The sequence below is a fragment of the Dromiciops gliroides genome, chromosome 3 (genome assembly GCF_019393635.1).
Source record: "Dromiciops gliroides isolate mDroGli1 chromosome 3, mDroGli1.pri, whole genome shotgun sequence".
In the NCBI taxonomy this organism is placed as follows: Eukaryota; Metazoa; Chordata; class Mammalia; order Microbiotheria; family Microbiotheriidae; genus Dromiciops; species Dromiciops gliroides.
The window spans coordinates 648,564,012-648,589,310 of record NC_057863.1 but is presented as its reverse complement, the minus strand read 5'-3'; the positions used below and the strand labels follow the sequence as shown (position 1 = coordinate 648,589,310).

At 44.5% G+C, this 25,299-nt stretch overlaps 1 protein-coding gene and 1 pseudogene across 1 annotated transcript in view; both read left to right on the top strand.

The window, feature by feature from the left end:
- Positions 1-5,381: 5,381 nt before the first annotated feature.
- Positions 5,382-25,299, top strand: part of LOC122748244 (HEPACAM family member 2-like) — a 35,724-nt gene continuing 15,806 nt past the window's right edge. The window contains exons 1-9 of the mRNA XM_043993914.1: positions 5,382-5,499; positions 6,396-6,755; positions 12,724-12,999; positions 13,082-13,354; positions 19,458-19,590; positions 20,174-20,223; positions 21,156-21,217; positions 23,073-23,126; positions 23,335-23,394. Coding sequence (XP_043849849.1) covers positions 5,466-5,499; positions 6,396-6,755; positions 12,724-12,999; positions 13,082-13,354; positions 19,458-19,590; positions 20,174-20,223; positions 21,156-21,217; positions 23,073-23,126; positions 23,335-23,394 — 1,302 coding nt within the window. The 5' untranslated portion in view covers positions 5,382-5,465. The remainder of the gene's footprint in view (positions 5,500-6,395; positions 6,756-12,723; positions 13,000-13,081; positions 13,355-19,457; positions 19,591-20,173; positions 20,224-21,155; positions 21,218-23,072; positions 23,127-23,334; positions 23,395-25,299) is intronic.
- LOC122748878 lies at positions 15,590-16,642 on the top strand (annotated as a pseudogene).

Below are 25,299 nucleotides of genomic sequence, written 5' to 3'. Positions count from 1 at the left end.
GAACTCCCTAAGAAAAAATCCCCAGGGCCAGATGGGTTTACAGGTGAATTTTACCAAACATTTAAAGAACAATTAATTCCAATATTATGCAAATTATTTGGAAAAATAAGTGAAGAAGGAGTTCTACCAAATTCGTTTTATGACACAAATATGGTGGTGATACCAAAACCAGGCAAAGCAAAAACAGAGAAAGAAAATTATAAACCAATTTCCCTAATGAATATTGATGCTAAAATCTTAAATAAGATATTAGCAAGGAGATTACAGCAAGTGATCACCAGGATAATACACTATGACCAGGTAGGATTTATACCAGGAATGCAGGGCTGGTTCAACATTAGGAAAACTATTAACATAATCAACCACATCAATAAGAAAACCAACCAAAATCATATGATTATCTCAATAGATGCAGAGAAAGCTTTTGACAAAGTACAACACCCAATCCTAATAAAAACACTAGAGAGTTTAGGAATAGGTGGAGCTTTCCTTAGAATAATAAACAGTATCTACCTAAAGCCATCAGCAAGTATATATGCAATGGAGATAAATTAGAGGCCTTCCCAATAAGATCAGGGGTGAAACAGAGATGTCCATTATCACCCCTATTATTTAATATTGTCCTAGAAATGTTAGCTTTAGCAATCAGAGAAGAGAAAGGAATTAAAGGAATTAGAATAGGCAAGGAGGAAACAAAACTATCACTCTTTGCAGATGATATGATGGTATACTTAAAGAATCCCAGAGAATCAACTCAAAAATTACTTGGAATAATTAACAACTTTCTCAAAGTAGCAGGATATAAAATAAATCCACAGAAATCATCAGCATTTCTATACATGACCAACAAAGTCCAGCAGCAAGAGATAGAAAGAGAAATTCCATTTAAAGTAACGGTAGATAATATAAAATACTTGGGAGTCTACTTGCCAAGACAGACCCAGGAACTCTATGAACACAACTACCAAACACTCTTCACACAAATCAAATCAGATCTAAATAATTGGAAAGACATCAATTGCTCATGGATAGGCAGAGCTAATATAGAAAAAATGACAATACTGCCTAAATTAATTTACTTATTCAGTGCCATACCAATCAGACTACCTAAAAATTATTTTATAGAGCTAGAAAAAATAATAACAAAATTCATCTGGAAAAACAAAAAATCAAGAATATCCAGAGAAATAATGAAAAAAAATTCACAGGAAGGTAGGTTAGCGGTACCAAACCTGGAGCTTTACTATAAAGCGGCAGTCATCAAAACTATCTGGTACTGGCTAAAAAATAGAGTGGTAGATCAATGGAATAGGCTAGACTCAGGAAATGCAGTAGTAAATGACACTAGTAATGTAGTGTTTGATAAACCCAAAGACTCCAGCTTCTGGGATAGGAACTCAGTATTTGACAAAAACTGCTGGGAAAACTGGAAGATAGTATGGCAGAAATTAGGCATAGAACAACATCTTACACCTTATACTAAAATAAGGTCAAAATGGATACATGATTTAGACATAAGAGGTGATACCATAGGTAAATTAGGAGAGAAAGGAATAGTGTACCTATCAGATCTTTGGAAAGGAGAACAGTTTTTGACCAAACAAGAGATAGAGTATATTATAAAATGCAAAATGGATGATTTTGATCATATTAAATTAAAAAATTTTTGTACAAACAGAAGCAATGCATCCAAAATTGGAAGGGAGGCAGAAAACTGGGAAACAATTTTTGAGGCCAGTGCTTCTGATAAAGGCCTCATCTCTAAAATATATAGGGAATTAAATCAAATTTATAAGAATCCAAGTCATTCCCCAATTGATAAATGGTCAAAGGATATGAACAGGCAGTTTTCTGATGAAGAAACCAAAGCTATCTATTCCCATATGAAAAAATGCTCTAAATCTCTAATGATTAGAGAGATGCAAATTAAAACAACTCTGAGGTACCACCTGACACCTATCAGATTGGCTAAAATGACAAAAAAGGAAGATAATAAATGTTGGAGAGGCTGTGGGAAAATTGGAACACTAATGCATTGTTGGTGGAGCTGTGAGCTGATCCAACCATTCTGGAGAGCAATTTGGAATTATTCCCAAAGGGCAATAAAGCTGTGCATACCCTTTGACCCAGCAATTCCACTTTTAGGTCTTTTTCCCAAAGAAATCATGGAAGGGGGAAAGGGACCCACATGTACAAAAATATTTATAGCTGCTCTTTACGTGGTAGCAAGGAATTGGAAGTGGAGGGGGTGCCCATCAATTGGGGAATGGCTGGACAAGTTGTGGTATATGAATACAATGGAATACTATTGTGCTGTAAGAAATGATGAGCAGGAGGAGTTCAGAGAAACCTGGAGGGTCTTGCGTGAGCCAATGATGAGTGAGATGAGCAGAACCAGAAGAACATTGTACACAGTATCATCAACATTAAGTGTTGACCTACTGTGATGGACTATATTCTTCTCACCAATGCAATGGTACAGAAGAGTTCCAGGGAACTCATGATAGAAGAGGATCTCCAAATCCAAGAAAAAAAAAAAAGAACTGTGGAGTATAGATGCTGAATGAACCATACTATTTCTTTTGTTTTTGGTGCTGTTGGTTTTTTTTTTTCTATTTTGATGTTTTGCGTCACTGGTCTGATTTTTTCTCTTGTAACAGGATTAATGCAGAAATAGGATTAATGTTATTATGTGTGTATATATATGTGTATATATATCTATATGTATATGTATAGAGATATATAGACATAACCTATATCAGATTACCTGCTGTCTAGGGGAGGGGGGAGGGAGGGGAGGGAGGGAGAAAAATCTGAAATTTTAAAGCTTGTATAAACAAAAGTTGAGAACTATCTTTATATGTAACAGAAAAAATAAAATACCTTATATGTAAAAAAAAAAGCATTTGGAGCAAATAAGTTATTTTGTCCATTATAAATACTCAAACTATAAACGGCCTATGAAGAAAGATTCTTTCTGCATCCAAAGAAAGAACTGATAAACAGAAGTATGTATTCAATAATTTTATGTAGTGTGTGTCTGTGTGTTTGTGTGTCTGTATGTACAATGGTAGTTATGGCTAGAATGGAGTGAGGAGGGAAAAGGTGGGGGAAGGAAGTTACATTATGATATCATTGTATAACTGAAAGTAATAGCAAGATGTGCAAATTCATTTTATTCCATAAATTAAAAAAGGCAGGGAGAGGGTAATGAAGATAAGGAAATATTAAGATGCTGAAGCACTTGGGTTCACAGAGCCTGGGTCACAAATCCAGTCACAGGGTGACCTGGCTGCCAGCCAGCTCAGGCACACACAGCACTGCTGCCTGTCCTTCCTCTCACCCCTGCCAAACCTGAGTGCTCTGTCCCCTGGCTGCTTTGTCCCTTTGATTTTAGCTTCTTCCCAAGAGAGTTGCCTATGAATATCAGCTTAATAAAGGGAAGCTGCCAGGCTGGGACATCGTCTCCAAGGACTCCTTCTTCCTTCATGAAGTTGATTCGCTGTATAGGAAGCAATTTTCTCATAAACATACATGAACAGTCTAGCATCTATGGATGAAGGAAGATGTCACTGACATCCCAGAAGTGAAGGGAACCTCCTGAGAGTCTCTTGTCCTTACCCACTTCGTCTGTTTCTCTCCATCCTGACTCAGTGTCTTGGCTCCATCAGTAACAAAAAGTCCATCCTCAGCCTGCATTTCTGCATCTCCCTTAATCCCTTTGTGAGGGCTGGGCATCACAGGACCATGGAATTGAAGGTGGAAGGGACTTCTGAGGCAAGCTAATCTGGTAACCCCTCTTTACAGAAGAGGAAACTGAGGCATGAGGATGTATTCCCAAGGTCATGAAGGTATTCAGCACAGAGCAAGAATGGGGGCAGAATAGAGCAATAGGGAGTGGAGAGTGTTGAGAGTCACCTTCTCTAGGCCAGACACAAATAGTCACTTATTCTGGATCCTCTAGATGTGAGGGTCTGTGACAGTGCCTATGAGTGTACAGACCCAGAAATACTGTTGAAACTGAGGGAAGTGGAAGACTACTGGAAGCACAGAATTGTATCAGTCTTGCTCATCTTCCTAATAAAGAAAATGTAAGGGCGTTGGCCCTCACTGGAAAAATAGCTCATACCTGCTCCTTTCAGAGATAAAAAAGGAATCTGTGGTTGGAGTCATATATTCTATGGCCCCCACAAGGTGCATCTTTCTTCTGTTGGGACCTTTACTTACTGTGCTTAAGTGAGGAATGGTCCTTCTCCTGAAGGTGGCTTTTTCTGGACCTTAAGAAAGAACAGACACATAGGAATGACCCTCCCCAGTAAAGTAACAGAGCTGTCTGAGACTGAAGAGATAATTGCAGCAGAGCCAAGACTTCTCCTTGTAATCCCTCAATCTTCTTGGCTTCTCCAGGTGCTCTAGGCTTCTTGGCCCTCTCTGAGGCCTTTGGTGTGAAGAAGAATCATCTCTATGTCCCCATCCTCAGATCCTTCACCTCTAGGGTATTTCTTCCACTCATACTATGCCTGATTCATTACCTTATCCCAAAGACCTCTTTCCCCCTCACCTGGGTGCTTTCTATAACCCACTTAGAGGCTGACAGCTCTTGCTCCATCTCTCTTTGAAATCATTGCCAACCCCCTCTCCCTGTCCTCCTTGCTGCATCTCCATTCTTTCCATCTCTTCCTAGATGTTGACTCTTTTGTTTGGGGGTTGTGGGGCCTGGGAAATGTCTAGGTCCAGTCCCTCTCCCCCGAAAAAGGGGAATTGAAGACTGTTTCCCATCTTCTTGTCTCCAAAATGAGCCTTCTATCAACTGAATCTGTTAGCTGGGACATTTTGTGTGGAGTCATACAGTATGATGCCCTCTATCTGCTACCCCATAGGGGAGTCAACTCTAGTAGGCTTAATTCCCAGTATCCTCTTCCTGTTTGACCCTCCTAGAAGGCACAGTAAAACCCTTGAGGGCACTCTCCCCTGGCCTGATAGGAAAGGATATGCTAACTAGGCTGCATCATAGAAGCCCAGAATAGGTATCAATGTCCATTGCCTCTGCCCACCATTCTCTGTGCTCAGTCTAGGGTCTAAATAGTCTCTATTCTGGGAGGCAAATAAGGAAGGTCAAGTTGAGATAGAAATCAATAGTAGGTAATGTGGAGTCATCCATGTGTTCCTTGGGGACAAAACTAACTTCTCCAGGGACAGTGGGAGGGATCTGTGCAGGGGAGGGGCTCACTGGGAGACCCAGGAAACCACAGCAGCAGCTGAGAGGGGAAGAAAGAGGAGGAAAAGGGGAGGGAGGAGAAAGTCAGAGGAGGCAGAACAGACACAGCTCTGGGCTGCAGGCAGGGACAGCCTTGGTCTGAAGCCCAGCAGGGACACTTCCAAGGGCTGCTCTTGCTCTCAGGAGGGGAAGGCAGAGATTCCTGGCAAGGACAGAGGTGGTCACACACAGTGGGCAGCACAGACTGATGGACAGCCCCTGGAAGAGGCTCCTGATCACAGGTGAGACACCAGCTCTGCTGGAGCCCAGGGCAGGAGAGGGAGCCTGGGGGATTCTGGCCCAGAGACAAGTGAATCAAGACAAGGCCCAGGAGGAAGGAAAGCAGTTCCAGGGGGTCTGTCCCAGACACAGTCTCTGCTGCCCTGGCCAGGGCGGTTTGTGCTGAGTCAGGGGCAGGGGAGAAGTAGCAGCTCAAGGGTATTAGTCCACATCCCTGAGAGTCAGGGCAACATCCAGGCCTGGAGTTGTGCAACCTCTGAATAAGATGCAGCATCTTTACAGTCAGAGGAGACCTGGGTGTGGATCCCAGCTCTGGTGGTTACTAGCTTTGGACCTTGGACTGGTCACTTGCCCCTCTTAGCTTATGTTTACCTGGAATACCCCTTTCCCCAAGGACTGTTTTGAAGCCAAACTTTCAGCTTCAAAATGTATCCAGGGATTAGTGAGACATGTTGATCTGGATTCAAATGCTGCCTTTGCCATTTCTTATTTCACATCAGGTACATGTGTTACCTTAATTGGGCCTCAGTTTCCTTAATTTTAAATTGGGTCATTTGGTTCAGGGATCTCTAAGTTTCTGTCCAGCTGTAAGATCTGATTTCTATCCTCAACCACAACATTTTATTGATTCATTTCTCCCTTCAGTGTCTTGCCTTCCACATTGGCATCAAGACCATGAAGGAATAATCAAATGTGGCATGGACCAAACTCTCAGATGCTCTGCAGACACTGATGCACAAGCACATGAATCCCCTTCAAACATCCCCCTCTGAGCCCCCAGCAGACCCTGGGGCGGGCTTAGGAGCCTCTGCACTTACCATTGGGACAGCTCAGTGACCTGGGCCTGTCAGGGGGTCAGGGGACCCTGCTGACCTCTGCCTCCTTCCTCCCCTCTCAGCCTCCATCCTCAGCTGCTGGATCCAGGCATCGTCTGCTCAAGGTGATCCTGTCACTGTTGTGGCAAGTCCTCCCTATGGGACAGTGGGCGGCAGAGTTATCTTGGACATCTGGGGGTTCTCAGGGGAGGCTCTCAGCTATAATTGGTACAGAAAGACAACAGAGAACTCCAACAGGATCGCTGTCTACCTTGTTCCTTCGGGAGTGCAGACACCAGCAGATATCAGGGAGAAGGTCTTCTCCAATGGCTCCCTGCTCATCCCGGATCTCACCTTCAGTGACACTGACCTCTACATTGTATCCATTGTTGATTCCAATACTAGCCAGTCATTAATAGCCCAAGCAAAATTAGCAGTGTATGGTAAGTGCTGCCCTTCCCTTGGGCCCACCCCAGTGCTCTCCCTCTGACTGGGCTGAGAGCTCTGCCCTAAGCAACTTACCCAGGGACCAGGAGAATCCAGAACAGGACCCACCCCCACATACAGTAGACCAAGGAGGTGAGAACCCCCCACACCCAGAGCAGCCTGGTCATGGGTCCCATAGAGCACAGGAGAGCTCAGAGGCCCTGGGCATTCAGTATGTGGGAGGTAACTTCCTTCTTCCTTCCAGCTCTCCCAGCCACACTGGAACTAGGAGGGGCTCCTGAGGGCTCAGAATGGCACCTGGCACCCTCCCCTTATGCCTAAGACAGGCGGCCTGTGCTGAAGCTCACCTACCCCAAGATACTAAAACTGCATGAGGCAGGGGGTGGCTTGTTGGGAGAGGGGACAGTCACTGACCTCCCTTGCCAGCTGTGCCCAGTAGAGCTCACACCCAAACTACACACTCCCCAAGAGCCTGGCTGCCCGGGTGTCCCAGGACCATGTGGATGCCTGTTCAGCCTGAGGATTCCAGGGCTGGGAGAGGGACCCCAGAGGGAGGACACCTGTATTATCTTCATTTTATAGAGGAAAGGCCAAGTCAGAGGGGCCCAGGCTTCCCTGAAAGACAGACTGGGACAGAGGGGCCCAGCTCCTGCTGAGGTCTCAGCTGGATGAGGAGAAGACTAACACCATGTGGGGAGCAAAGGGGTCACTTGGGGCTCCAGACAGAGACAACTTTCCCAACCAGGAGAGCTTCCCAATTGGAGAATGGGTTAACAAGACCTACAATTTATATAGGGCCTAATGCTGGCCAAAGTGCTCTATGGGGCATATTACACATGATTCTCTCAAAGGCCCTGTAATGTAGGTGCTATGTATTTGTTAAGGGGGAAAAATGAAACTGAGAGAGATGACTTGGTCAGAGTCATGAAGCTGGTCAGTTGATGAGGTAGGATTTGAATTCTGGCCTTGCTGACCTCCATGTCCACCATTCCATCCCTTGTACACCCTATATGCCTCCTATCATGAAGGTCACCTCAGGAGACAGTGACCTCCTGACTTCTGGGAGTCTTCAATCAGAGACTAGATGCCCTTTTGCCAGGGGTGTTTGAGTGCAGATCCCTCATCAGGCCTGGGTTGGACAAGGTGACCTCTGAGCCCCTGAAGCAAAGAATCCCAGAGGCCTCTGGGGATTTCTGGGTCTGAGGTTGGGATATCTATGGGGGTGGGTGACAGCCTAGGACACCTGGGCTTTTTCCCATGGGTGTCTTTCTGGAAATAATCCTGGGCATCTTTCTGTGGCCAGATGCTTTCAGTGGCTACAGGGTGAGAGGCAGGAGCCAGGGTTTGGAGAGGACCCTGCCAGTCGTCCCCAGGGGCCTTTCTGTCCCTCGGCTCCTGGGAAGAGGATATTGTGGGAGGAAGGACCAAGAATCATCCTTCTGTTATCCACAAGCATTTATTAGGCACCTACTATGTACAAAGTCACTGGGCTGGGTATGGGATGCAAAAAGCAAAGATATAACCCTCTTCTCTCTAGGAGTGGACATTCTACTGAGAAAACATGTAAACATTTATGTGGAGTGAACATGAGGACAATAGGGAGCAGTTCAAGATGGGAGGTTTCCTGGGTAGAGGGAATCCCTGGGGGACCCAACCCCTCCACCAGTGAAGGTTGCCAACTTGTCTGCAAATCCTGGTCTCCCGGAGTCCTCCAGGCACTGAGTGGGGCAGCAGCTTGCCCAGAATTAAGCAGCTGGTATGGGTCTGAGGCAGACTTAGCACCCAGGTCAGGCCACTGGACTCTCTGAAGAGCCTGAGAAGAACGATGCCTCAGAGGACCCAGTGATAGGAACTGAGATGAATTGGGATGGGACCAGGACTGCCTCAGTTCCCCTGCAGAGTGTTATCAGTCCTGGAGGCACAAAGGATTGAGCCCTTCACCAGACACAAGGGGAATTTGGGCTCTCCAGAACTTCTAGCTTCTTCTAGAAGGGATGGGCCCCAATTCCCATTATTTTCCCATTGGTTTGATGGGGGTATTGGAGGGGCACAAAGAAAGGTAGAGAAACCCAGTCATGCAGGGATGATGGAATCCTCCATTTAGCCCTGGAATAGGACCTCAGATATGCTTTAGTGCAGCCCTCTCAGCTTCCAAAGGAGACTGAGGCCTTTGGAGGGGAAGAGACTTGGCCAAGGTCACACTGGTAGGAAGGAGCAGAACCAGGATTTGAACCCAGGGTCTTCTAAGTCCAAATCAAAAGCACTTTCTACTGCTCCCCATACTGTGTGTAGGTGGCCTGTGTCCTTCTCCTCCCTCTCCATGTTCCATCCTTCTTAGCTCCTATCATACTTGCTCAGGATCCCAAGGGAGAGTATGACCTCAAAGTCTGGCTATACCCCTCTCTCACTCCAGCCAAAGACCACTTAGTGACCCCTGCCTCCTTATAAAAACATAACAGCTCGTGTCTAAGCAACACCTTATGTTCTACAAAGAACTTTTCAGGGATAGCCTCATTTGATCCTCCCAACAACTGTGAAGTGGCCACTATTATCACCATTTTACAGGTGAGGAGCCTAAGGCACAGGCAGGTTAAATGACTTGCTGATAAGTCACATAGCTGAGTTAGGATTTGAACTCAGATCTTTCTAAGTCCAACATTAGTCACTCTGGCATGCCAGGAATAAGACTCTTTGGGGATGCCAAGGCACATCCCATAAAATTGCTACTGTGGCTTTCTTTCTCAGGAGAATGCTCACTGCCCAGCATGTCTTGACCACCCCTCAACCTCTCATTTCCTTGGCCAATCCTACTTGGCTTTATTGGATTCAAAGCTCCCTCAGTATCTGTTTAAAAGATGAGTCCCCACTCTTCCTCACACTAAACCTCTTATCATGAATGAAGGGAAAGTCTGGGAACTCTACCAAAACAGGGAAGAAAGGTCAGGAGAACTCAAATATTTCTAATTTAGTCCTGTTAGGAAAGTGTGTAAAAAAATTAATAACCTAACTTAATCTAATCTAAAAAATTTATAACTGTACTTATATGAAAAATTATAATTATATGAAAAATGATAACTTTAGAAAAATTATAATTGGGCCATAAATCCCTTCATGGTCACCATTCAAATGTAAAAATATTTTACCTTACTTGCTGGGCCCTAATCTAACTGGGAGACTAATTTGGGGGCTTTTGACTGGCTGGCTATCTGACTGCTATTAACTTAGTATGGGACGTTTAAAAATTTCTCCACACTGCTCTGCTACCAAATTGATAAGCAAACCATTAAGAAGCCTCTTAATTAAATAATCAAAGCAGGGTTTATTTAAGTGAATAAATTTAGAGTTAAATGTAGAAACATGAATAACAAAAATAAAATACAACCTGTCAGCCTTTAAACTTTCTGCCACCTCTCGCCTATGGGTTTGCTGGCCACTGCCGCCACTTGGACTGGTTCCTTTCATTTTCTCCTTTATTCCAGCTCCCCTGCTTCTCTTTCACTGCTCATTTCCTTTCTTCTAACTCCAAGCCCCTTTCACTTTGTTGACTCCCCTTACCATCTAACTTTCCTCTCTATACTGCTGCGCTGAATCCCTGCGTCTCTCTCTCACAGACCTCCTTGTGTTCTCTTAGTCCTCCGGCATCCTCCAGCGTCCTTTTTCTGTCCGTCCTCTTTCTGTCTAATTCCCTGGTATATATCTTCCTTCTCTCCCTTCAAACTTCAGGCTCCCTGCGCCCCGCACATGCCAAGCTAATCCACTGGCTGTGCTAGGGCTGTGGCCAGGGGCCTCAAATGCACACCACACCCAGGGCTTGAGGGGACCGTGCCCCCTGCTGCACACCTGGGACTTCTGCATGGGCTGCGCTAGGACCTGGCAGGACAAGCCTGGGATCTCTGGGGTAGATCCCCTCAGGGCAGAGGGAACTGGGGCTTTTTCCCCAGCCATCTGACCTGACATCCTATAAGGCCCACATGGCTTTTCAGCTCCACTGAAGTGGAGGGGGAGGGGAACCAGCTCCTCTTACACAGAGAAAAACTCTGAGGGCCTAAGGCTTTTTAATCTCAGTCCAAAGGCAGGGTCCCCAAATCACAATAAATTCCCACAAAAGTAATCCTTAGATATCTGTGGAAGGATGACCCAAGAAGGGAGTCTACTGAATTTGGCTAGGCATTATTCAGGGACACACACCTTTCCCGGGGGCAAGGCTGACCTGACAACTATGGAGAATGCAGGGATAAGGGAAAGCTGGTATCTGGGCCCTTCTTGGGCTTTGGAGGCTCAGGGAAAGTCAATCCTTCTTGGCTCAGCTTCCTTGTGTAACAAGACATCTTGTGTTGTAGGAGAGGAAACTCCTAGGGAAAGGAGACAGCCCAAAGCAGGGAATTCAAGAATATTCTGTAAATGGGTATGATCTACCCCATGGGCAAGACACAGGCCTAGGCACAGGAGATGCTCTTGTGGGTTAGTAACCCCTGGACTTCAACCAGGACTTCTGTATGCAGCTGCTAAGTGATCTATTCCAAATCTCTTGCTTTTCCTTTTTTCCTTTGGACCTAAGGTAATGCTTCTCTCTCTGAGCACCAGGTCCCCATGGCTTTTCCCTAGCCATTCCTCTCAAACCTTCACCAATATCCCCATCAATGTGTGGAGGTGACCCTAGCTTCTGGAAGCCCGGGCTAAGGGAGCACCTCAGCAAGCTGGCATGGAGAATGAAATGAGATCAAATGAAATTATTGGATATCAATGTGAGGTCCTGCCCTTGGGTCTAAAATGTCCAAGGCATAAATAAGCACTGGTCCAGATAATGAAATTGCTAGTCACCATAGGAAAAACAGTTAAATCAAGTATGGGTAGTTGGCTTAGAGAAGGGGAGATTGGGGGCCGGCAGGACACCTGACTTTTGGATGCAATGTGGGATTCCCTAAAGAGAGACTAAGCTCCCATGAAAGATGGGATCACCACAGAAATCCAGAATCCACTGGTGAGACAGCCATTCATCTGAAAAAGACTTGGGGTTCTGAGTGGACTGCAAGCTTAATACTTGGGTCAAAGGGATGAAAAGGCAGCCAACAAACCTAATGCAATTGAAGCATGTTCACTTCCAAAGGTAAGGGGATAACAGTCCTTCAAGACTGTCCAATGGCACCCAGAGAATTTGATTGGTGTATAGAAGACAACATTAGTATACTGGTGAGTGTCCAAAGTAAGGCAACCAGGTTGGTGAATGGTCTGGGGTCCATATGAGCTGTAGGTTAGCCGAGGGAACTTAGAACTTGGGGGAGACATATGATAACAATTTGCTGGACTATTCTGAGAAAGGTAAATTGGAGGTCTTCCCTGTGTCCTCAGAGGGCAGAACCAGGAGCACAGAGGCAAATGGAGATGGAGAAAAATGAATGGCCCATAAGGCCCCATACAACTGTATGTTCTGTGCTTCCACGGAAAACTCTCTAATAGCTAGAACTGTCTGCCTCAGTTTGCTAAACTGCAAAATGGAAAAATAAATTATAGCCTCTACTTCCCAGGGTTGTTGAGAAGATGAAAATGGATCATATAATATTTAAGAAACTGTATGACAATAACAATGATCATAACGATGAGGATAATAATAGTATTTCTAGAGCACCAAAAATGTGCAAGGCATGTAGTAGGCACTTCATAAATGCTTATTCCCTACTCCCATCCCCACCTGACTCACGAGACTGTGCATGTCCTAGGACCTGTCTTGAGGAGGAGATAGACCAGGACTCCCACTCTATGCCCTGTATTTCCTGCTCACCTTATTAACTAGCACAACTATAGAACCAAGGGGCATATCCCTCCCCTTTGTAACAGGGTCATTACTTTATGTAGGTAATGGAAATGTTTACACTAGGATTTTGGTGTTTTTGTCAGGAAGACATGACCTGGTAAAGTCACAGGCCAATCACTCACACAACTCTATCTTCTTTTTTTTTTCTACAGGAAAACCAGCCAAATTTAACTTCAGGGCCAACAGTACCACCATCTTAGAGAATGGCACTGTGGTCTTCACATGTAGCCCAGAAAATGAGGGGACAAACATTCTGTGGTTCTGCAATAACCAGCCCCTGTCACTCAATGAGAGAAGGAAGATGTCTAAGAATAACCAGACCCTCACCATCAAGAGTGTGAAGAGGGAGGATTCTGGGTCCTATCAATGTGAAGTCTCGAAGCCAATCCGTGCCCACAGAAGTGACTCCCTCACCCTGACTGTGAACTGTGAGTGACTCTGAGTCTCCTCCCTCTTTAATCCTTTCCCCAACAGTGACTCACAACTCATTTCTCTTCCTTCTTTGCCCAGATGGACCAGACCACATTGTGATTCTTCCAAGCCCTGAGAATGGGGTGATTGAGATCAGATTCAAAGACCCACTGATCTTAGTGTGTCATATTGAGTCTTACCCACCTGCTCTGTATGAATGGCAAGTCAATGGCACCATGAACTCCGACTTCTCTGGTAACACCATTGTCATCAAAAGTGTATCCTGGGAAGATTCTGGAAAGTATACCTGTTTGGCAAAGAACAATGTGACCAACTTAACAATTTCTAAGGATCTCACAATCAGGGTGGTCGGTAAGTTGTCTCTCCCTTGCCTCAGAGAACTTTCTTGGTTTGGACAAGGATGGGAAGCCAGGAGGAGGAGCTCAGGTCCATGGAGGGAAGTCTTTCATGGTGAATTGGGAGAGGACAAAGAACCTGATTCTAGGGACTGTTGTCAGATTTGTAGTGAATGTGAGTCCATTTACTGCTATTTTCTACTTGGTAAAAATGGAAAGCAACCTTCCTGTCTCCTATAATAATCTTAGAACCTGTCATGTACAGTAAAATTCATTCATCATTCAACAAACATGTAGGAGCAGACCCTGAGCAGAGCACTGTACCAAGCACTGAAGGAGAAACAAGGTTTAGCTAAGACTCCATTCTTAATTTCAAGGCCCTTACAATCTAGTAAAAGGATCAGAGTCCAACACAGGTAATTGGTACACAACATTACATGATATGCATACTTAAACTGTGGCTACAAAATAAAGTGCAATAGGAAACCTGGGGAGAAAGTCCATTCTCCTTGGTGGGGAAAGAGGGTGGGCAGAAATTAAGACTGATGTCATAGAAGAGCTAGCACTTGAGCTGTTTCTTAAAGGAATGGGAGGGGGAAACTATAACAGTCCTAGGGAGACAAGGGAGAATATTCTATTTCTTTGGAGAAATAGCCTGAGCCAAGATTCAGAGCTGGGAAAGTACAATGTGAGCCTGTGGAATATAGACCAGTGCAGGCTCAGCAGACAAGGCATGGCCAGGAGAAGGATTAGAAGCATTAGGCTGCCTGAGTGTTCTTAAGGTTCTTGAGCGCCAGGCTCAGAACACCAAAGGTCACTGAGCAGGTAAAAGGGAGTCCCTTGAAAACTTATCATCAGAGAGAAGAGGAAATGATCACACCCATGTCTGCTTGGTCTTCCATTCCCCAATACTGGGCTGACCAGTAGGATTGAAACTGACTCTCAAGGCTCAGAGTTTTGTTTGATGTGGCCATTGTCACATCTCTACTCCATTTGTGACTTGGTCCAAATAACATGGATGTGTAAAAATCTGGGGTATTTAAAGGTCCTTTTCATCCCCTCAATTCCAGGCAAAATTGGCCTCAGCTCCAATCTAAGGTGATGAGAATATAGGAAATACAGCTGAGAGTGGTCAGAAGGCAGTAAAAAAAAATGCTTTTAATAGAAAGCTTTGTCATTGAGATACCAGGCAAGGTAGCAGAAGGGAGAGGAGAAGGGGGCGGATAGGTGGCGCAGTGGATAAAGCACTGGCCCTGGATTCAGGAGTACCTGAGTTCAAATCCAGCCTCAGACACTTGACACTTACTAGCTGTGTGACCCTGAGCAAGTCACTTAACCCCCATTGCGAAGAAGAAGAAGAAGAAGAAGAAGAAGAAGAAGAAGAAAGAAAGAAAGAAAGAAAGAAAGAAAGAAAGAAAGAAAGAAAGAAAGAAAGAAAGAAAGAAAGAAAGAAAGAAAGAAAGAAAGAAAGAAAGAAAGAAAGAAAGAAAGAAAGAAAGAAAGAAAGAAAGAAAGAAAGAAAGGCATTCTTCTAGGCTGGGTCTCTGTCACAAGCACTCCAAGAAAGGCCTTGAAAGAGCAAAAGACCAAGACTCAGTGAGTCATTTTTTCTGCCAAGGTCAGCATAGTTTCAAAGACCAAAGTCTGGGCACATGGACTAACCAGGAAGGGAAAAGAAAACTGGAGCCTAAATGAGAGCCTCAGGTTCTGTACTTGGGGAAGAAGTAGTGAGGGATCCAGCAGAGATGATCCTGGAACTGTGCAGGGAACAGGAAGAGGAGCCAATGGTAGCCCTGCAGTCTGGATACAGAGCTAGGTCTCAGAGTCAGTGCTGACTGAGAAGGGGACCTGTGCCCACAGGTGGGACCAGCCATGGCCAGAGGCTGTGTAGTGGACAATGAACTGGACTTTTATCCTCCATCTGTCTCTGAGATCTGCAGCTGAGTACCCAGGGCAAAGAGCTCAGAACAAAGGGAAGCCTGTAATTACATACCTCCTGCACCTTGCAGCTAGCTGACAGGGGCTGGGGCTAGCAGCAGTCTACCAAAACTCCAACAAGGGACAAGTCTGCAGTTGTGTTGCCAAGACCCAAATCTAAGGCAAGAGCTTCTAAAAACTCAGACCAGAACGGCAGTGATCAGAATTCTCCCAATGTAAAACTTCTTTGGGCACATTAAAAGTTAGAAAGTCACCACCCTGAGCCACTCCTGAAATCCCTAAAAAAAAACAGAAAGCAATGTAACTGAGAAAAATGGCTGGGGCAACAGCTCCAGACTTTGTGGCCACCACTGTAGCCACCACCATGGAGGCCTCCTCAACCAAGGTGTCATCGTCTGCCCTGCATCTAACTTTGTTTCCTACATTTTCATCTACTACCACCATCCTGCCCCCAATATTGGTGTTGATGCCCCTGTTACCCTGGAAACCCGATTACCCAGTGAAGATGGACTTCATGGGTACAGGTCACATGGTCGAAGCTATTACAATGGGTATCATTGTGTCAGGAAAAGTGGAAGCTCACAACAGAATAGCCAATGCTCCAACAGACAAAAACCTGTGGCATTTTCAGAATTTGGGCTGTAAGACAACTCATTCCAACACCAAAGTACTTCACAAGTGCTCCACAGTTTGTTTGGGGTTATTTTTTGCCCCCAAGCCCCACATCCTGACTATTGTATTGGCTGAGGTTTCTCCTGCTGTCCCCAGGAAGCATGTTCTTAGTGACTGCTGGTGTCTCTCTGCCCACCCTGGAGAAGCTGCTACTCCCTAGGTCAAGGGTGCTCTGGATCAGGTCTAGTCTACCTTGCAGAGTCCAGGAAGGTTCGGTGGTAATGGTTCAAGGCCGCCATGCTGAAAAGTGTGAAACTGAATACCTGCAACAGCTTTTATCTGTCTATGGTCTCTCCGAGGAGGTACCAGAGGCCTAGATCCACATAGGACTCAGTGGCAGTGGTAAAGCCTATGGCTGCATGTTCTCTGAGGCTCTGGAAGAAGGTGCCATCATATTCGGCATGCCAAGTGATCGGGCTCACCAAATTGCTGCCCAAACACTTCTCGGTGCAGCCAAATTGCTTTTACAAAGTGGACAGCATCCTTCCCAGCTTTGATTTGAAGTGTGCACCCCTCAGGGAACCACTATCTCTGGGCTCCATGCCTTGGAGCAGGGTGGACTATGGGCTGCTTCAATGAACACAGTGGAAGCTGCCACCCAGTGGGTACAGGAACTGAATATGCAGTAGGGATCTTGGGCAACAGCCATCTCCTTCCCCAACCTTGCCCTTGCTCCTTCTCTCCCAGAGGTTGCAAGAGCTAACAGTGTGGGAGAAGGGAGAGACCTCTCAGCTGTGGGCAGAAACCCCCTGAGCAAACCAGCTGCCATCTTTCTTCCCTGGGCACAGGACCCTTTCCTTGAATGTGTACTCCAGTCACTCCCTGCCTCCCCACACAAAAGGAGTCCAGGTTGATCTGCTGTTAGGCACATCCTCTCCACCCTGGGATATATGTGGATATACACTGGGAGGACAGCTGCTTCCCCTTTTTCTCTTGCTAGACTTGTCCCACTCTGCTCATAGGTTTTGTTGGGACCCTTCCCAAGAGTCTAGTGGAAGAGGAGAGTAGTAGCCCAACCGTTCCATTCCAGTCCCTGCTTCCCCAAGACCTTTCCAAACAGGCAGGAAACAAGAAAGGTCCCCAGGTTTAGGCACCAGTTGATTTTATGTTGACTCAGCCTGACTGCAGCTCCAGCCTCAATTTTCTCATCTGCACAGAGCAAACTTCTAGGCAAAATCACCTCAGTAAAGCTCCATGGGACCTGTTGGGAAAAAGCCAATACTGAATGCCCAGAGACAATAGCATCAAGGTACCAGGGAATACAAATCAAGACCAAGGAAGGCCCAGATATCCCTTCCAGAAGTGTACAGAGAATAGTTCCAATAACAAAGTACCAGTTCAGGAATCAAACTTAGAATATGGAATAAACCAAAAAATCCCTTTAAAAAAACTTCTTATGGATACAGAAAAGCCCTGGTTACAAACTCAAGGGGAAAAAAATCAATCCAAAATATCTACCAGTAAAGCCTCAAATAAAAATGTAGCTTGTCCAGGATCACAGAGCAAATAAGTGTCTCAGCCTGGATTTGAAGTGAAGCAATCTTGTCTCTGAATCCAGCAGCCTATCCTGTCTACATTCCTTGCTATGGAGCAAAGACTTAGAAAGGAGAATTAACAACTTAATACAAGAGCTTCAGAAATTATCCAAGTAAAAGGCTTCCTGAAAATTAGAATAAACCAATCAGAAGCTAATGAACCCATGAGAGAACAAAAACTATTTTTAAAAGTCAAAATATTGAAAAAATAAGAAAAAATATGAGGTAATTCAAAGGAAGAAGATAAAAAGTAAAAATCTGGCCAGGAAGATGAATTATGGAGAAATCAGGAATAAAAAAAATGTTTGGACATTGTTTCAAAAAAAATCATGAAAGAAAACTGTCTAGAAGTATGAGAACCAGAAGGCAAAGGGAAAATAGAAAAAAATTCTCCTCCTGAAACAGAAAAGACTAAATGAAAACTCCTAGAAATATCAAAGCCCAAATCCAGAGTTTCCATACCAAATTGAAAATACCATAAAAATCCAAAAGGAAATTGTTCAAGTTCCAAGGACTCACAGTAAATATCACACAAAGTTTAACCACTATAACTATAAACGTTTGGGAATGTTGGAATATGATATCAAGGACATTAGAATTTTTAAAAGTTGGATTTCCTGGACCTCTTACATTATTATACAGGAATAGAGAAGAGCATACATAGTTCTCAGAAGTGTGTGGCACTTAAAAAAATCTGACCATGTATCAGGGCATAATATCTTTCCAAACAAATGCTAAAAATAAAAATATTAAATGCATCTTCTATTGATCACAATGCAACAAAAATTAGATTCAATAAAGTGACTTTGAAGAAAAGATTGAAAGTAATACACCAAATAGATTAATTATAAAGAACTGGTGGGTCAAGTTCTGTTTTGTTATTTCTTCTCTTTTCCAGAGCTAGTGATCCCATTTCCATGAGCAAACCTTAGCCCATCCTGTAGCAAATGGTGCTCATTATCATCAATGACAATACATAGGACACATGACATACAGAGATCAATGACATGGATTGGAATAAAGATTAGAGGCAGGAAAAAAAACAGAAAGGAGGTTGGTGAAAAAAAAATCAGATGGATATAGATGAGGCCTTACATTTGGCCAGTTTAGTTGGGGGAGGTGGACATAAAGATAAATTTGCAGGATTTAAATCTGGGATGAGATTGATCATCTAGCCTACAATGCATCATCTTATAGATTGGGAAATTGATGTCCAGAGAAGAGAAGAAACTTGTCCAACATCCCAAAAGTAGCAAGAGACAGGGTCAGGATTCTAATCCAGGTCTCCAGTTTTCAAACTCAGAACTCTATCTGTTTCAGTGCACTGCATTTCAGGGATGATTTGAAGGTTTTCAAAGATAAAGTGACATAATTAGGATGGTATATGAGGAGAAGTAGAAGGGGACAGTGGTATGAAGGTTGAATCAGAGAGGTAAGAGAACAGAAACAAGAATAATGGTTGGAAAACTACTGCCAAAATTTGGAAGAGTTAAGGGAGGGGGGTTGGAAGAGAAGCTGAGAGGACAGGTAGATGAGAGATATGCTCTCCCAATAGAATCAATTCAAATAACCATAACATTATGGATATTGATTTGTCAAATGTGAGGTTTGAAGGAGAGAAAAGGTCAAAGATATTTTCAGATTTGAACCTAGATGACTGAGAGGTGGATTCTGCCATCTGCTGAAATAGAGAATGGTAAGAAGAAAATCATGAATTAAGAGATTCGTATGTAGACTTTGATGCGTTTGCTCAATATTCAGGTGTCCCCAATTATTTGTCAGATATGCTACAATGTGACCTTGCCAAAGGGATGCCCAGGCCCTCAGGAACAAGGGCTAAGTCCACTTCATTGATTAGCAAGCATTTCTAGAATACACAAGGAATGCCAGGTTCTGTGCACCAGTGCCAGGCACTTCATGTTGGAGACCCCCAAAAAACACTCACGGTTCTTGTTCTCTTCTTGTCCACAACAGACACATCTCCAGGAAAAGGTTATGGCTCCTCACTCTCTGGAGGGGCCATTGCTGTCATTGTGATTGGAGTCCTAGTTGGACAGGCTCTCATCCAGACCCTCCTCTATTTCCTGCTCTTCAGGAAGACTGGAAGGTAAAATTTGGTTCCTATGGTTGTCCTTCGGGAGAGATTCCAGGAAGGTATCCTGCACCCCCTACCCTCTTCTAAACTTAGTCTACCTCTGTTTCCCAAAGTCTTACCTTTCAGCAATAATTGCCTTGCATGGCCTCCTTCTCTGGGCTTTCACTCTCCCCCATCCCTCACCTTTGATTGCCTCTTAGTAACAGCTGTTCACTTGCCCACTGGTTAAGTAACTAAAATTAACCATTTCTCTCAGACGCAAACCAAGGAAATGCAGGTCCAAGAAGGTACAGAGGGAATGGAGGGTGGGAGACACATGAAGAAAAAAGAGAGGTTGCTACTCACAACCTACTGAGAAACCAAGTGGAGGAAGAGGCCATGGAGGCAGATCCAGACTCCATGGAGAAGTGGAGTAGAGACTAATAGTACCTAATGGTGAAGAAACTAACAGTGAGGGGGTTGTGTTTAGGGTTAAGACATGAATCCTGAGGGTATGCAAACACAAGCCTTGATTCTATTCCAATCATTCCGTTTGGCTTAGGGAACTCTATTGCTTTGATTGGGAATCAGTCCCACATGTCTCTTCTTTCTCAAGGGCCAGCAAACACCACCTTTCAGAGAAGAACTATTCAGCACACAAATGTGGTGAGTAAAACCACCAACCAATGAAACTAGCACTTAATGGTGGTCTTCAGAGATTGGGCTCCAACCACCATCTTCTTTTTTTATTTTATTTGGTTTTTTGTTTTGTTCTTGGTGAGGCAATTGGGGTTAAGTGACTTGCCCAGGGTCACACAGCTAGTAATTATTAAATGTCTAAGGCCTGATTTGAACTCAGGTCCTCCTGAATCCAGGGCCAGTGCTCTATCTACTGCTCCAAATAGCTGCCCCTTCTTTCTATATTTTAAGGAGAAGCTAGGTGCTGTCCTTCTGAGGATGGCCAACTCCCTTTGATTTTCATTGCTAGGAAGACCATGAAGCCTCATACGATGTGACTCTGAAAATCCTCCTCCATTCAATTCATTTTAAACAGTATTTGTTAAAACATGTACTCACTAGGCACTGTCACAGCCCCAAAGACTTAGAGGACTAAGAGCTAAGTTACTATTTCTGCAGGGCCTGGGGATGGAGACTCTCAACACTCTCCACCCCCTTTTCTGCTCCTCTGCTCACATTCTGACTCTGTCCTTAGCATCAGTGTGTCCCGGGGCAATACGCTTATGCCACAATTCCCTCCTTAGTGTAGGGCTGGAGCAGCTGCCTCAAGGGGCCCTTCCACCTCTATAGCTAGGCTCCAAGGCAAGATGGCTTTCAACACAGCATCAGAAACATTGTGCATTTTTTCCCATCCCCCACGGGCTATGCCCAATGCTTAGCACAGTGTCTGCCACATAATAGGCACTAAATGCAGGCTTATTGACTGAATCTGTGGGGAGATGGGAGGAAGAAATTCTCCTGTGTCTTCTTCATCTGTTTGCTGAGTGAGTAGGGGAGGGAAGGAGGAGGAGTCAGTCCGACCTGGAATTCAGGCTCAAGATACACCAAGGAATTTCCTGTCTGAGTTTCTGTCTCTCCAGGTGAGGATGCCACCATGTATGAAAATAGTGTTTACCCAAAAGGCTCAGCTCTGCCTGCACAGGTAAGGACAGAAGGTCTCTTTCTATCACTTCCAGGACTTTGTGGTGTCTGTCAGGGAAGGGGACCCTTTGTGCAGATCTGGAATCCTGACCCTCCTGCCTAGTTCAGCTCAAGGGCCAGCCCCAACAGGAGCCTACCCTGCTCCTTCCTGTTGCCAGTGTCCTCCCTCTGGTCATCCTTCTGTATATGTTTTGTATCTGATTGTCTGCTTACAAATAGCCTCATCTCCAAAGAGTACGACCTCTATGAATTCAAGACCTTCTCATCTTCTCTGTTCATCCCATGAATAAAGGCATGAAGGAGGAAAAGTCACTCATGAAGTGAATGATTCATATTCAGATCATATTCAGTGCTTATTGTGTGACAATCACTCTGCTAAGTGAAGAATTTACCAATACATGTCAAAGTGCTGATTATCCTCAAGGAGATTATGTTTAAATTCAGGGAAATTCCACTTGTGCCATTTGAAATATTGGGGGGAAGCCTTTTCCTGTTCTTAGTTATTGGGGAACTTAGCTGGGGTTTCTAATATATTGCTACTTATAAATTAGAGGCTATTGCCACCAGTTTCAGCAGCAAACATTTATTAAATAATATTAAATATTAGGAAAGAGTTGACTACATTTAACACAAGTTGAAAACCCCCAGCATCATAAAGAGAGAGAAAGACAGCACATGGCTCCAAAGTAGAGTTCAGAGGTCCTTTTTATCAAGAGAGAGAGAGAGAGAGAGAGAGAGAGAGAGAGAGAGAGAGAGAGAGAGAGAGAGAGAGAAGAACCAATGGCTGGCTTACCCAGGGTTCCCAGATACAAGAGAGGGTAAGTTTCTTGGAGACCAGATGAGAGGTGGCTCTTTCACACTACTCAAGGCAAAATGATGCTAGCATCATTCAATTCTATTGGTTAACTGGACCTGAGGATGGTTCATATGAAAATGAGTGGTACTGTGCTGAGGCCAGGGTATAGTGAAAGACAGACCCTCTGAAGGGAAAAGTCTTTCAGATATGTATGGTTTCTGTTATCTCTACTGTGTTAGTCTGATCTCTAATGCACCTTTGGGGATGGCTCTGAGAAACCAGTCAGAGTTCCTGAGTGGGGGTAGGGTCACTGGGTCTCCCCAAAATCATTTATTAGTCATTATTTCCTCTCACATATATGGAGGATTGGTGCCCAGATAGGGACATTTTGGGGGGGGGGAACTACAGGGCTGGCAAATGGAATCAGACAGTCAGGGCAGAGTTGATGATAGTTCTAGAACTAGAAAGCAGGACAGAAGGGAAGGTTAGGGTGAGCAACTCCAAGTTGGAAGTTCCAGGAGTAAAAGGGTCAAGTCGTGGTGGACTTGTTTTGTGGATCAGTCACAGAAGCTGATGACAAGCAGTATGGGAAGGAAGTGACTCATGGTTACAGATCAAGGCTTGGGTGGTGAGTACCTGAAGAGTCAATCACCACTCAGGACAGAGAGATTCTCTTAGCAGGAATTGCAGGCAGGAATAGAATAAGTCTTTCCAGGATTTATGGCACAATGTCTGGTACATAGTAGGTGCTAAGTTCTTGGTGAATGGACCCAATGTGGAATAGGCTACCTGGGACATGGTTTCATGCTCCACACTGGGAGTCTCCAAGAAAGGCTTATCACATTAGTTGTAGAGGACATTGGTGTTAGGGTTTAAGTCACACTAGATATTATTTTAAGTCCATTCTAACATACAGGGAAACATAACTGTGAGATCTCTAAAACCTTTGCTTATTGTCACCTGTCATAAGGTTCCTTCTAGAACAAGCATTTTCTGTCATAAATTCCTTTACAACGCTATTTTTGGAGGCTCTTACTAGATTTTGTTTCCCCCACCACAGGGCCTGGGGTCCTCCCCTGCTTTTCCTGAAGTCCCATGTGAGAGTACCTATCAGGTATGTTCACAAGGAGGGCCAGGTCTCACTCAAGGACTAAGGGAAATCAAAAAAATACTGGTTGAGGATGAACTTATTTCTGATGATAGTGGGAACAGGAACAGGGCCAGGATGGAGGGAAGAAGGGATGGGGTTTGAGGAGGGAAGAGTCCCCCTAGTGCCAGCCTCTATTCTGGATGCCAGTGACATCTCTTCTCTCTATCACCAGGCACTGGATATCACCACAGCATATGTTTATGAGAGGATCAAGCCCTTGAAGAACCCTCAAGCCTAAAGAAGAGAAGAAAGTCCCTAGATATGTTGGGACAGCCTTTCTGTTTCCCTTCATAAAGGAGGGTTCAGAGGCAACTCTCAGGGGAGAAAGCTGAGACATCTGGATCAATGCAAAGATCCAGCTGGGAGAGAAATAAAAAGGCTGAATTTGGGGAGAGGGAATACTTCCAGGGCCCCAGGGACACCCAGATCTCTCAGAGAAAATTAAGAGGAATGAAAGAAGCTAGAGCTCAGTGTGCCTGGGCTGCTTAGAAGCCAAGGCACCTGGTGGAATATTTGGGTCCATAATCTGTTGCTCCCCAAGTGCTTCAATATTTTGAAGCTTCCATATTTTTCTGTCTTCCTTATCCATGTAAAAGACCATTTAGAAACTTCATGTTTATTCCTACTGAACTAAGCTGTAGATTACCCATTCTATCAGAATGGTCCTAAAATGTTGAGATTCTCAGAGTCAAAATCTTCTCTCCTGAGGTTTCATGAAACCAGGAATGTTTGGTTCTAGACAACATGATCTCAAATATGGACAAGATCATCGGGGTCCACCAGAGGCAGAAGAGGCTGATGGCAGTGGAAACCCCAACAATGTATGAAGAAAACATTCCCAGAAGGCCAATGGTGACTACAGGGAGCAGGACCAGTCATGGCAGAAAGAAAGGCCAGGAATGGGCTCTGATGAAAGGGAACCTTGGAGTCCAGTAGTGAGCCCTCCTCATGGAGTACTTCACTAAGGAAAGAAGGGACTTTCAGGGTCAGGAGCTGAGTGGCAGCCCTTAGCTACAGAGATCCTCAACACAGGAACCTCACCACCATTTTGTTTGTACCCAGTCCTTTCAGGGAAGCTTTATTTATCAGAGAATTCATCTCATATTTTTGTTTTTAGAGGGGATGTTTTGTACCAATTGTTTTTACTATTTCTTATCAGTAAATGCCTTTGTTATCTTTCTGTCTGGTTACTAAGGGGGAGCACAATGGTAGGAGCTCATGAGAAAGAGTGTTAAAGACCCTTTACAGCTGTGAGAAAATAGTCATAAACTTCCATCTGGGGCCCTAAAAGTCAGCAGTGAGAGAAGGAGTTGGGTGAGGTTCTACAGTAACAGGTGGGTGTACCAAGGGGAGCAAGGACAGAAAAAAGAGCTGTAAGTACATGAATGTTTATAACAGCTATTATTGCAGCAAAGAACTGGAAAAAATTGCATCCCTCCAGTGGGACAAGGATTAATGAACTGTGATATATGAAGATCATGGAATTTTGTTGTGACATAAGAAATGTTAATTTGATAGATTCAGAGAAATATGGAGGAAATTATATCAAGTGATCCAGTGAAGAGAGAACAGGGAGACCAATTCCTAGAGTAAAAACAAGAATAACAGAGGTGAAGACATCCAGAAAGCCTCAGAACTTGGGCCACTGAGGGGCCAATCATGACTTCAAAGATGACAGATGAAATGTGGCTCCCACCCTTTGGCCAGGGGGACAGTGGGCATAGCCATTGGTAGATGGAACTCAGCTTCCCTGGCAGATCAGGGGATACACAGGCTTCTAGGCTTATCCTCACAGAGCAGAGGGGGAAGGAGGATGAGGAGCCCATTATAAATTTGTCCTCATTGATCCTGCAGGACATGGCCCCAAAACGTCTAGAACCAAATGCCCTATCCTTCCAAAGAACCCTACTGAAGCCTCTTAGGTAAATGGAGTAAGAAGCTGTGTCCTCTCTCACCTGTATTTCAATAGTCCCATAGCTGAGCCTTGGTGGTACATGAGGCAGAGGAACATGGAACACTGGATTTTGGTCCAGAAGACCTAAATCTGAATCCCAGCTTTTCTGTTTCTCCCACTGGGCCCCAGCACAAGCCACTATTGTCTTTGACTTCCTTTCTTCCATTGTCAAATGAGGTTGTA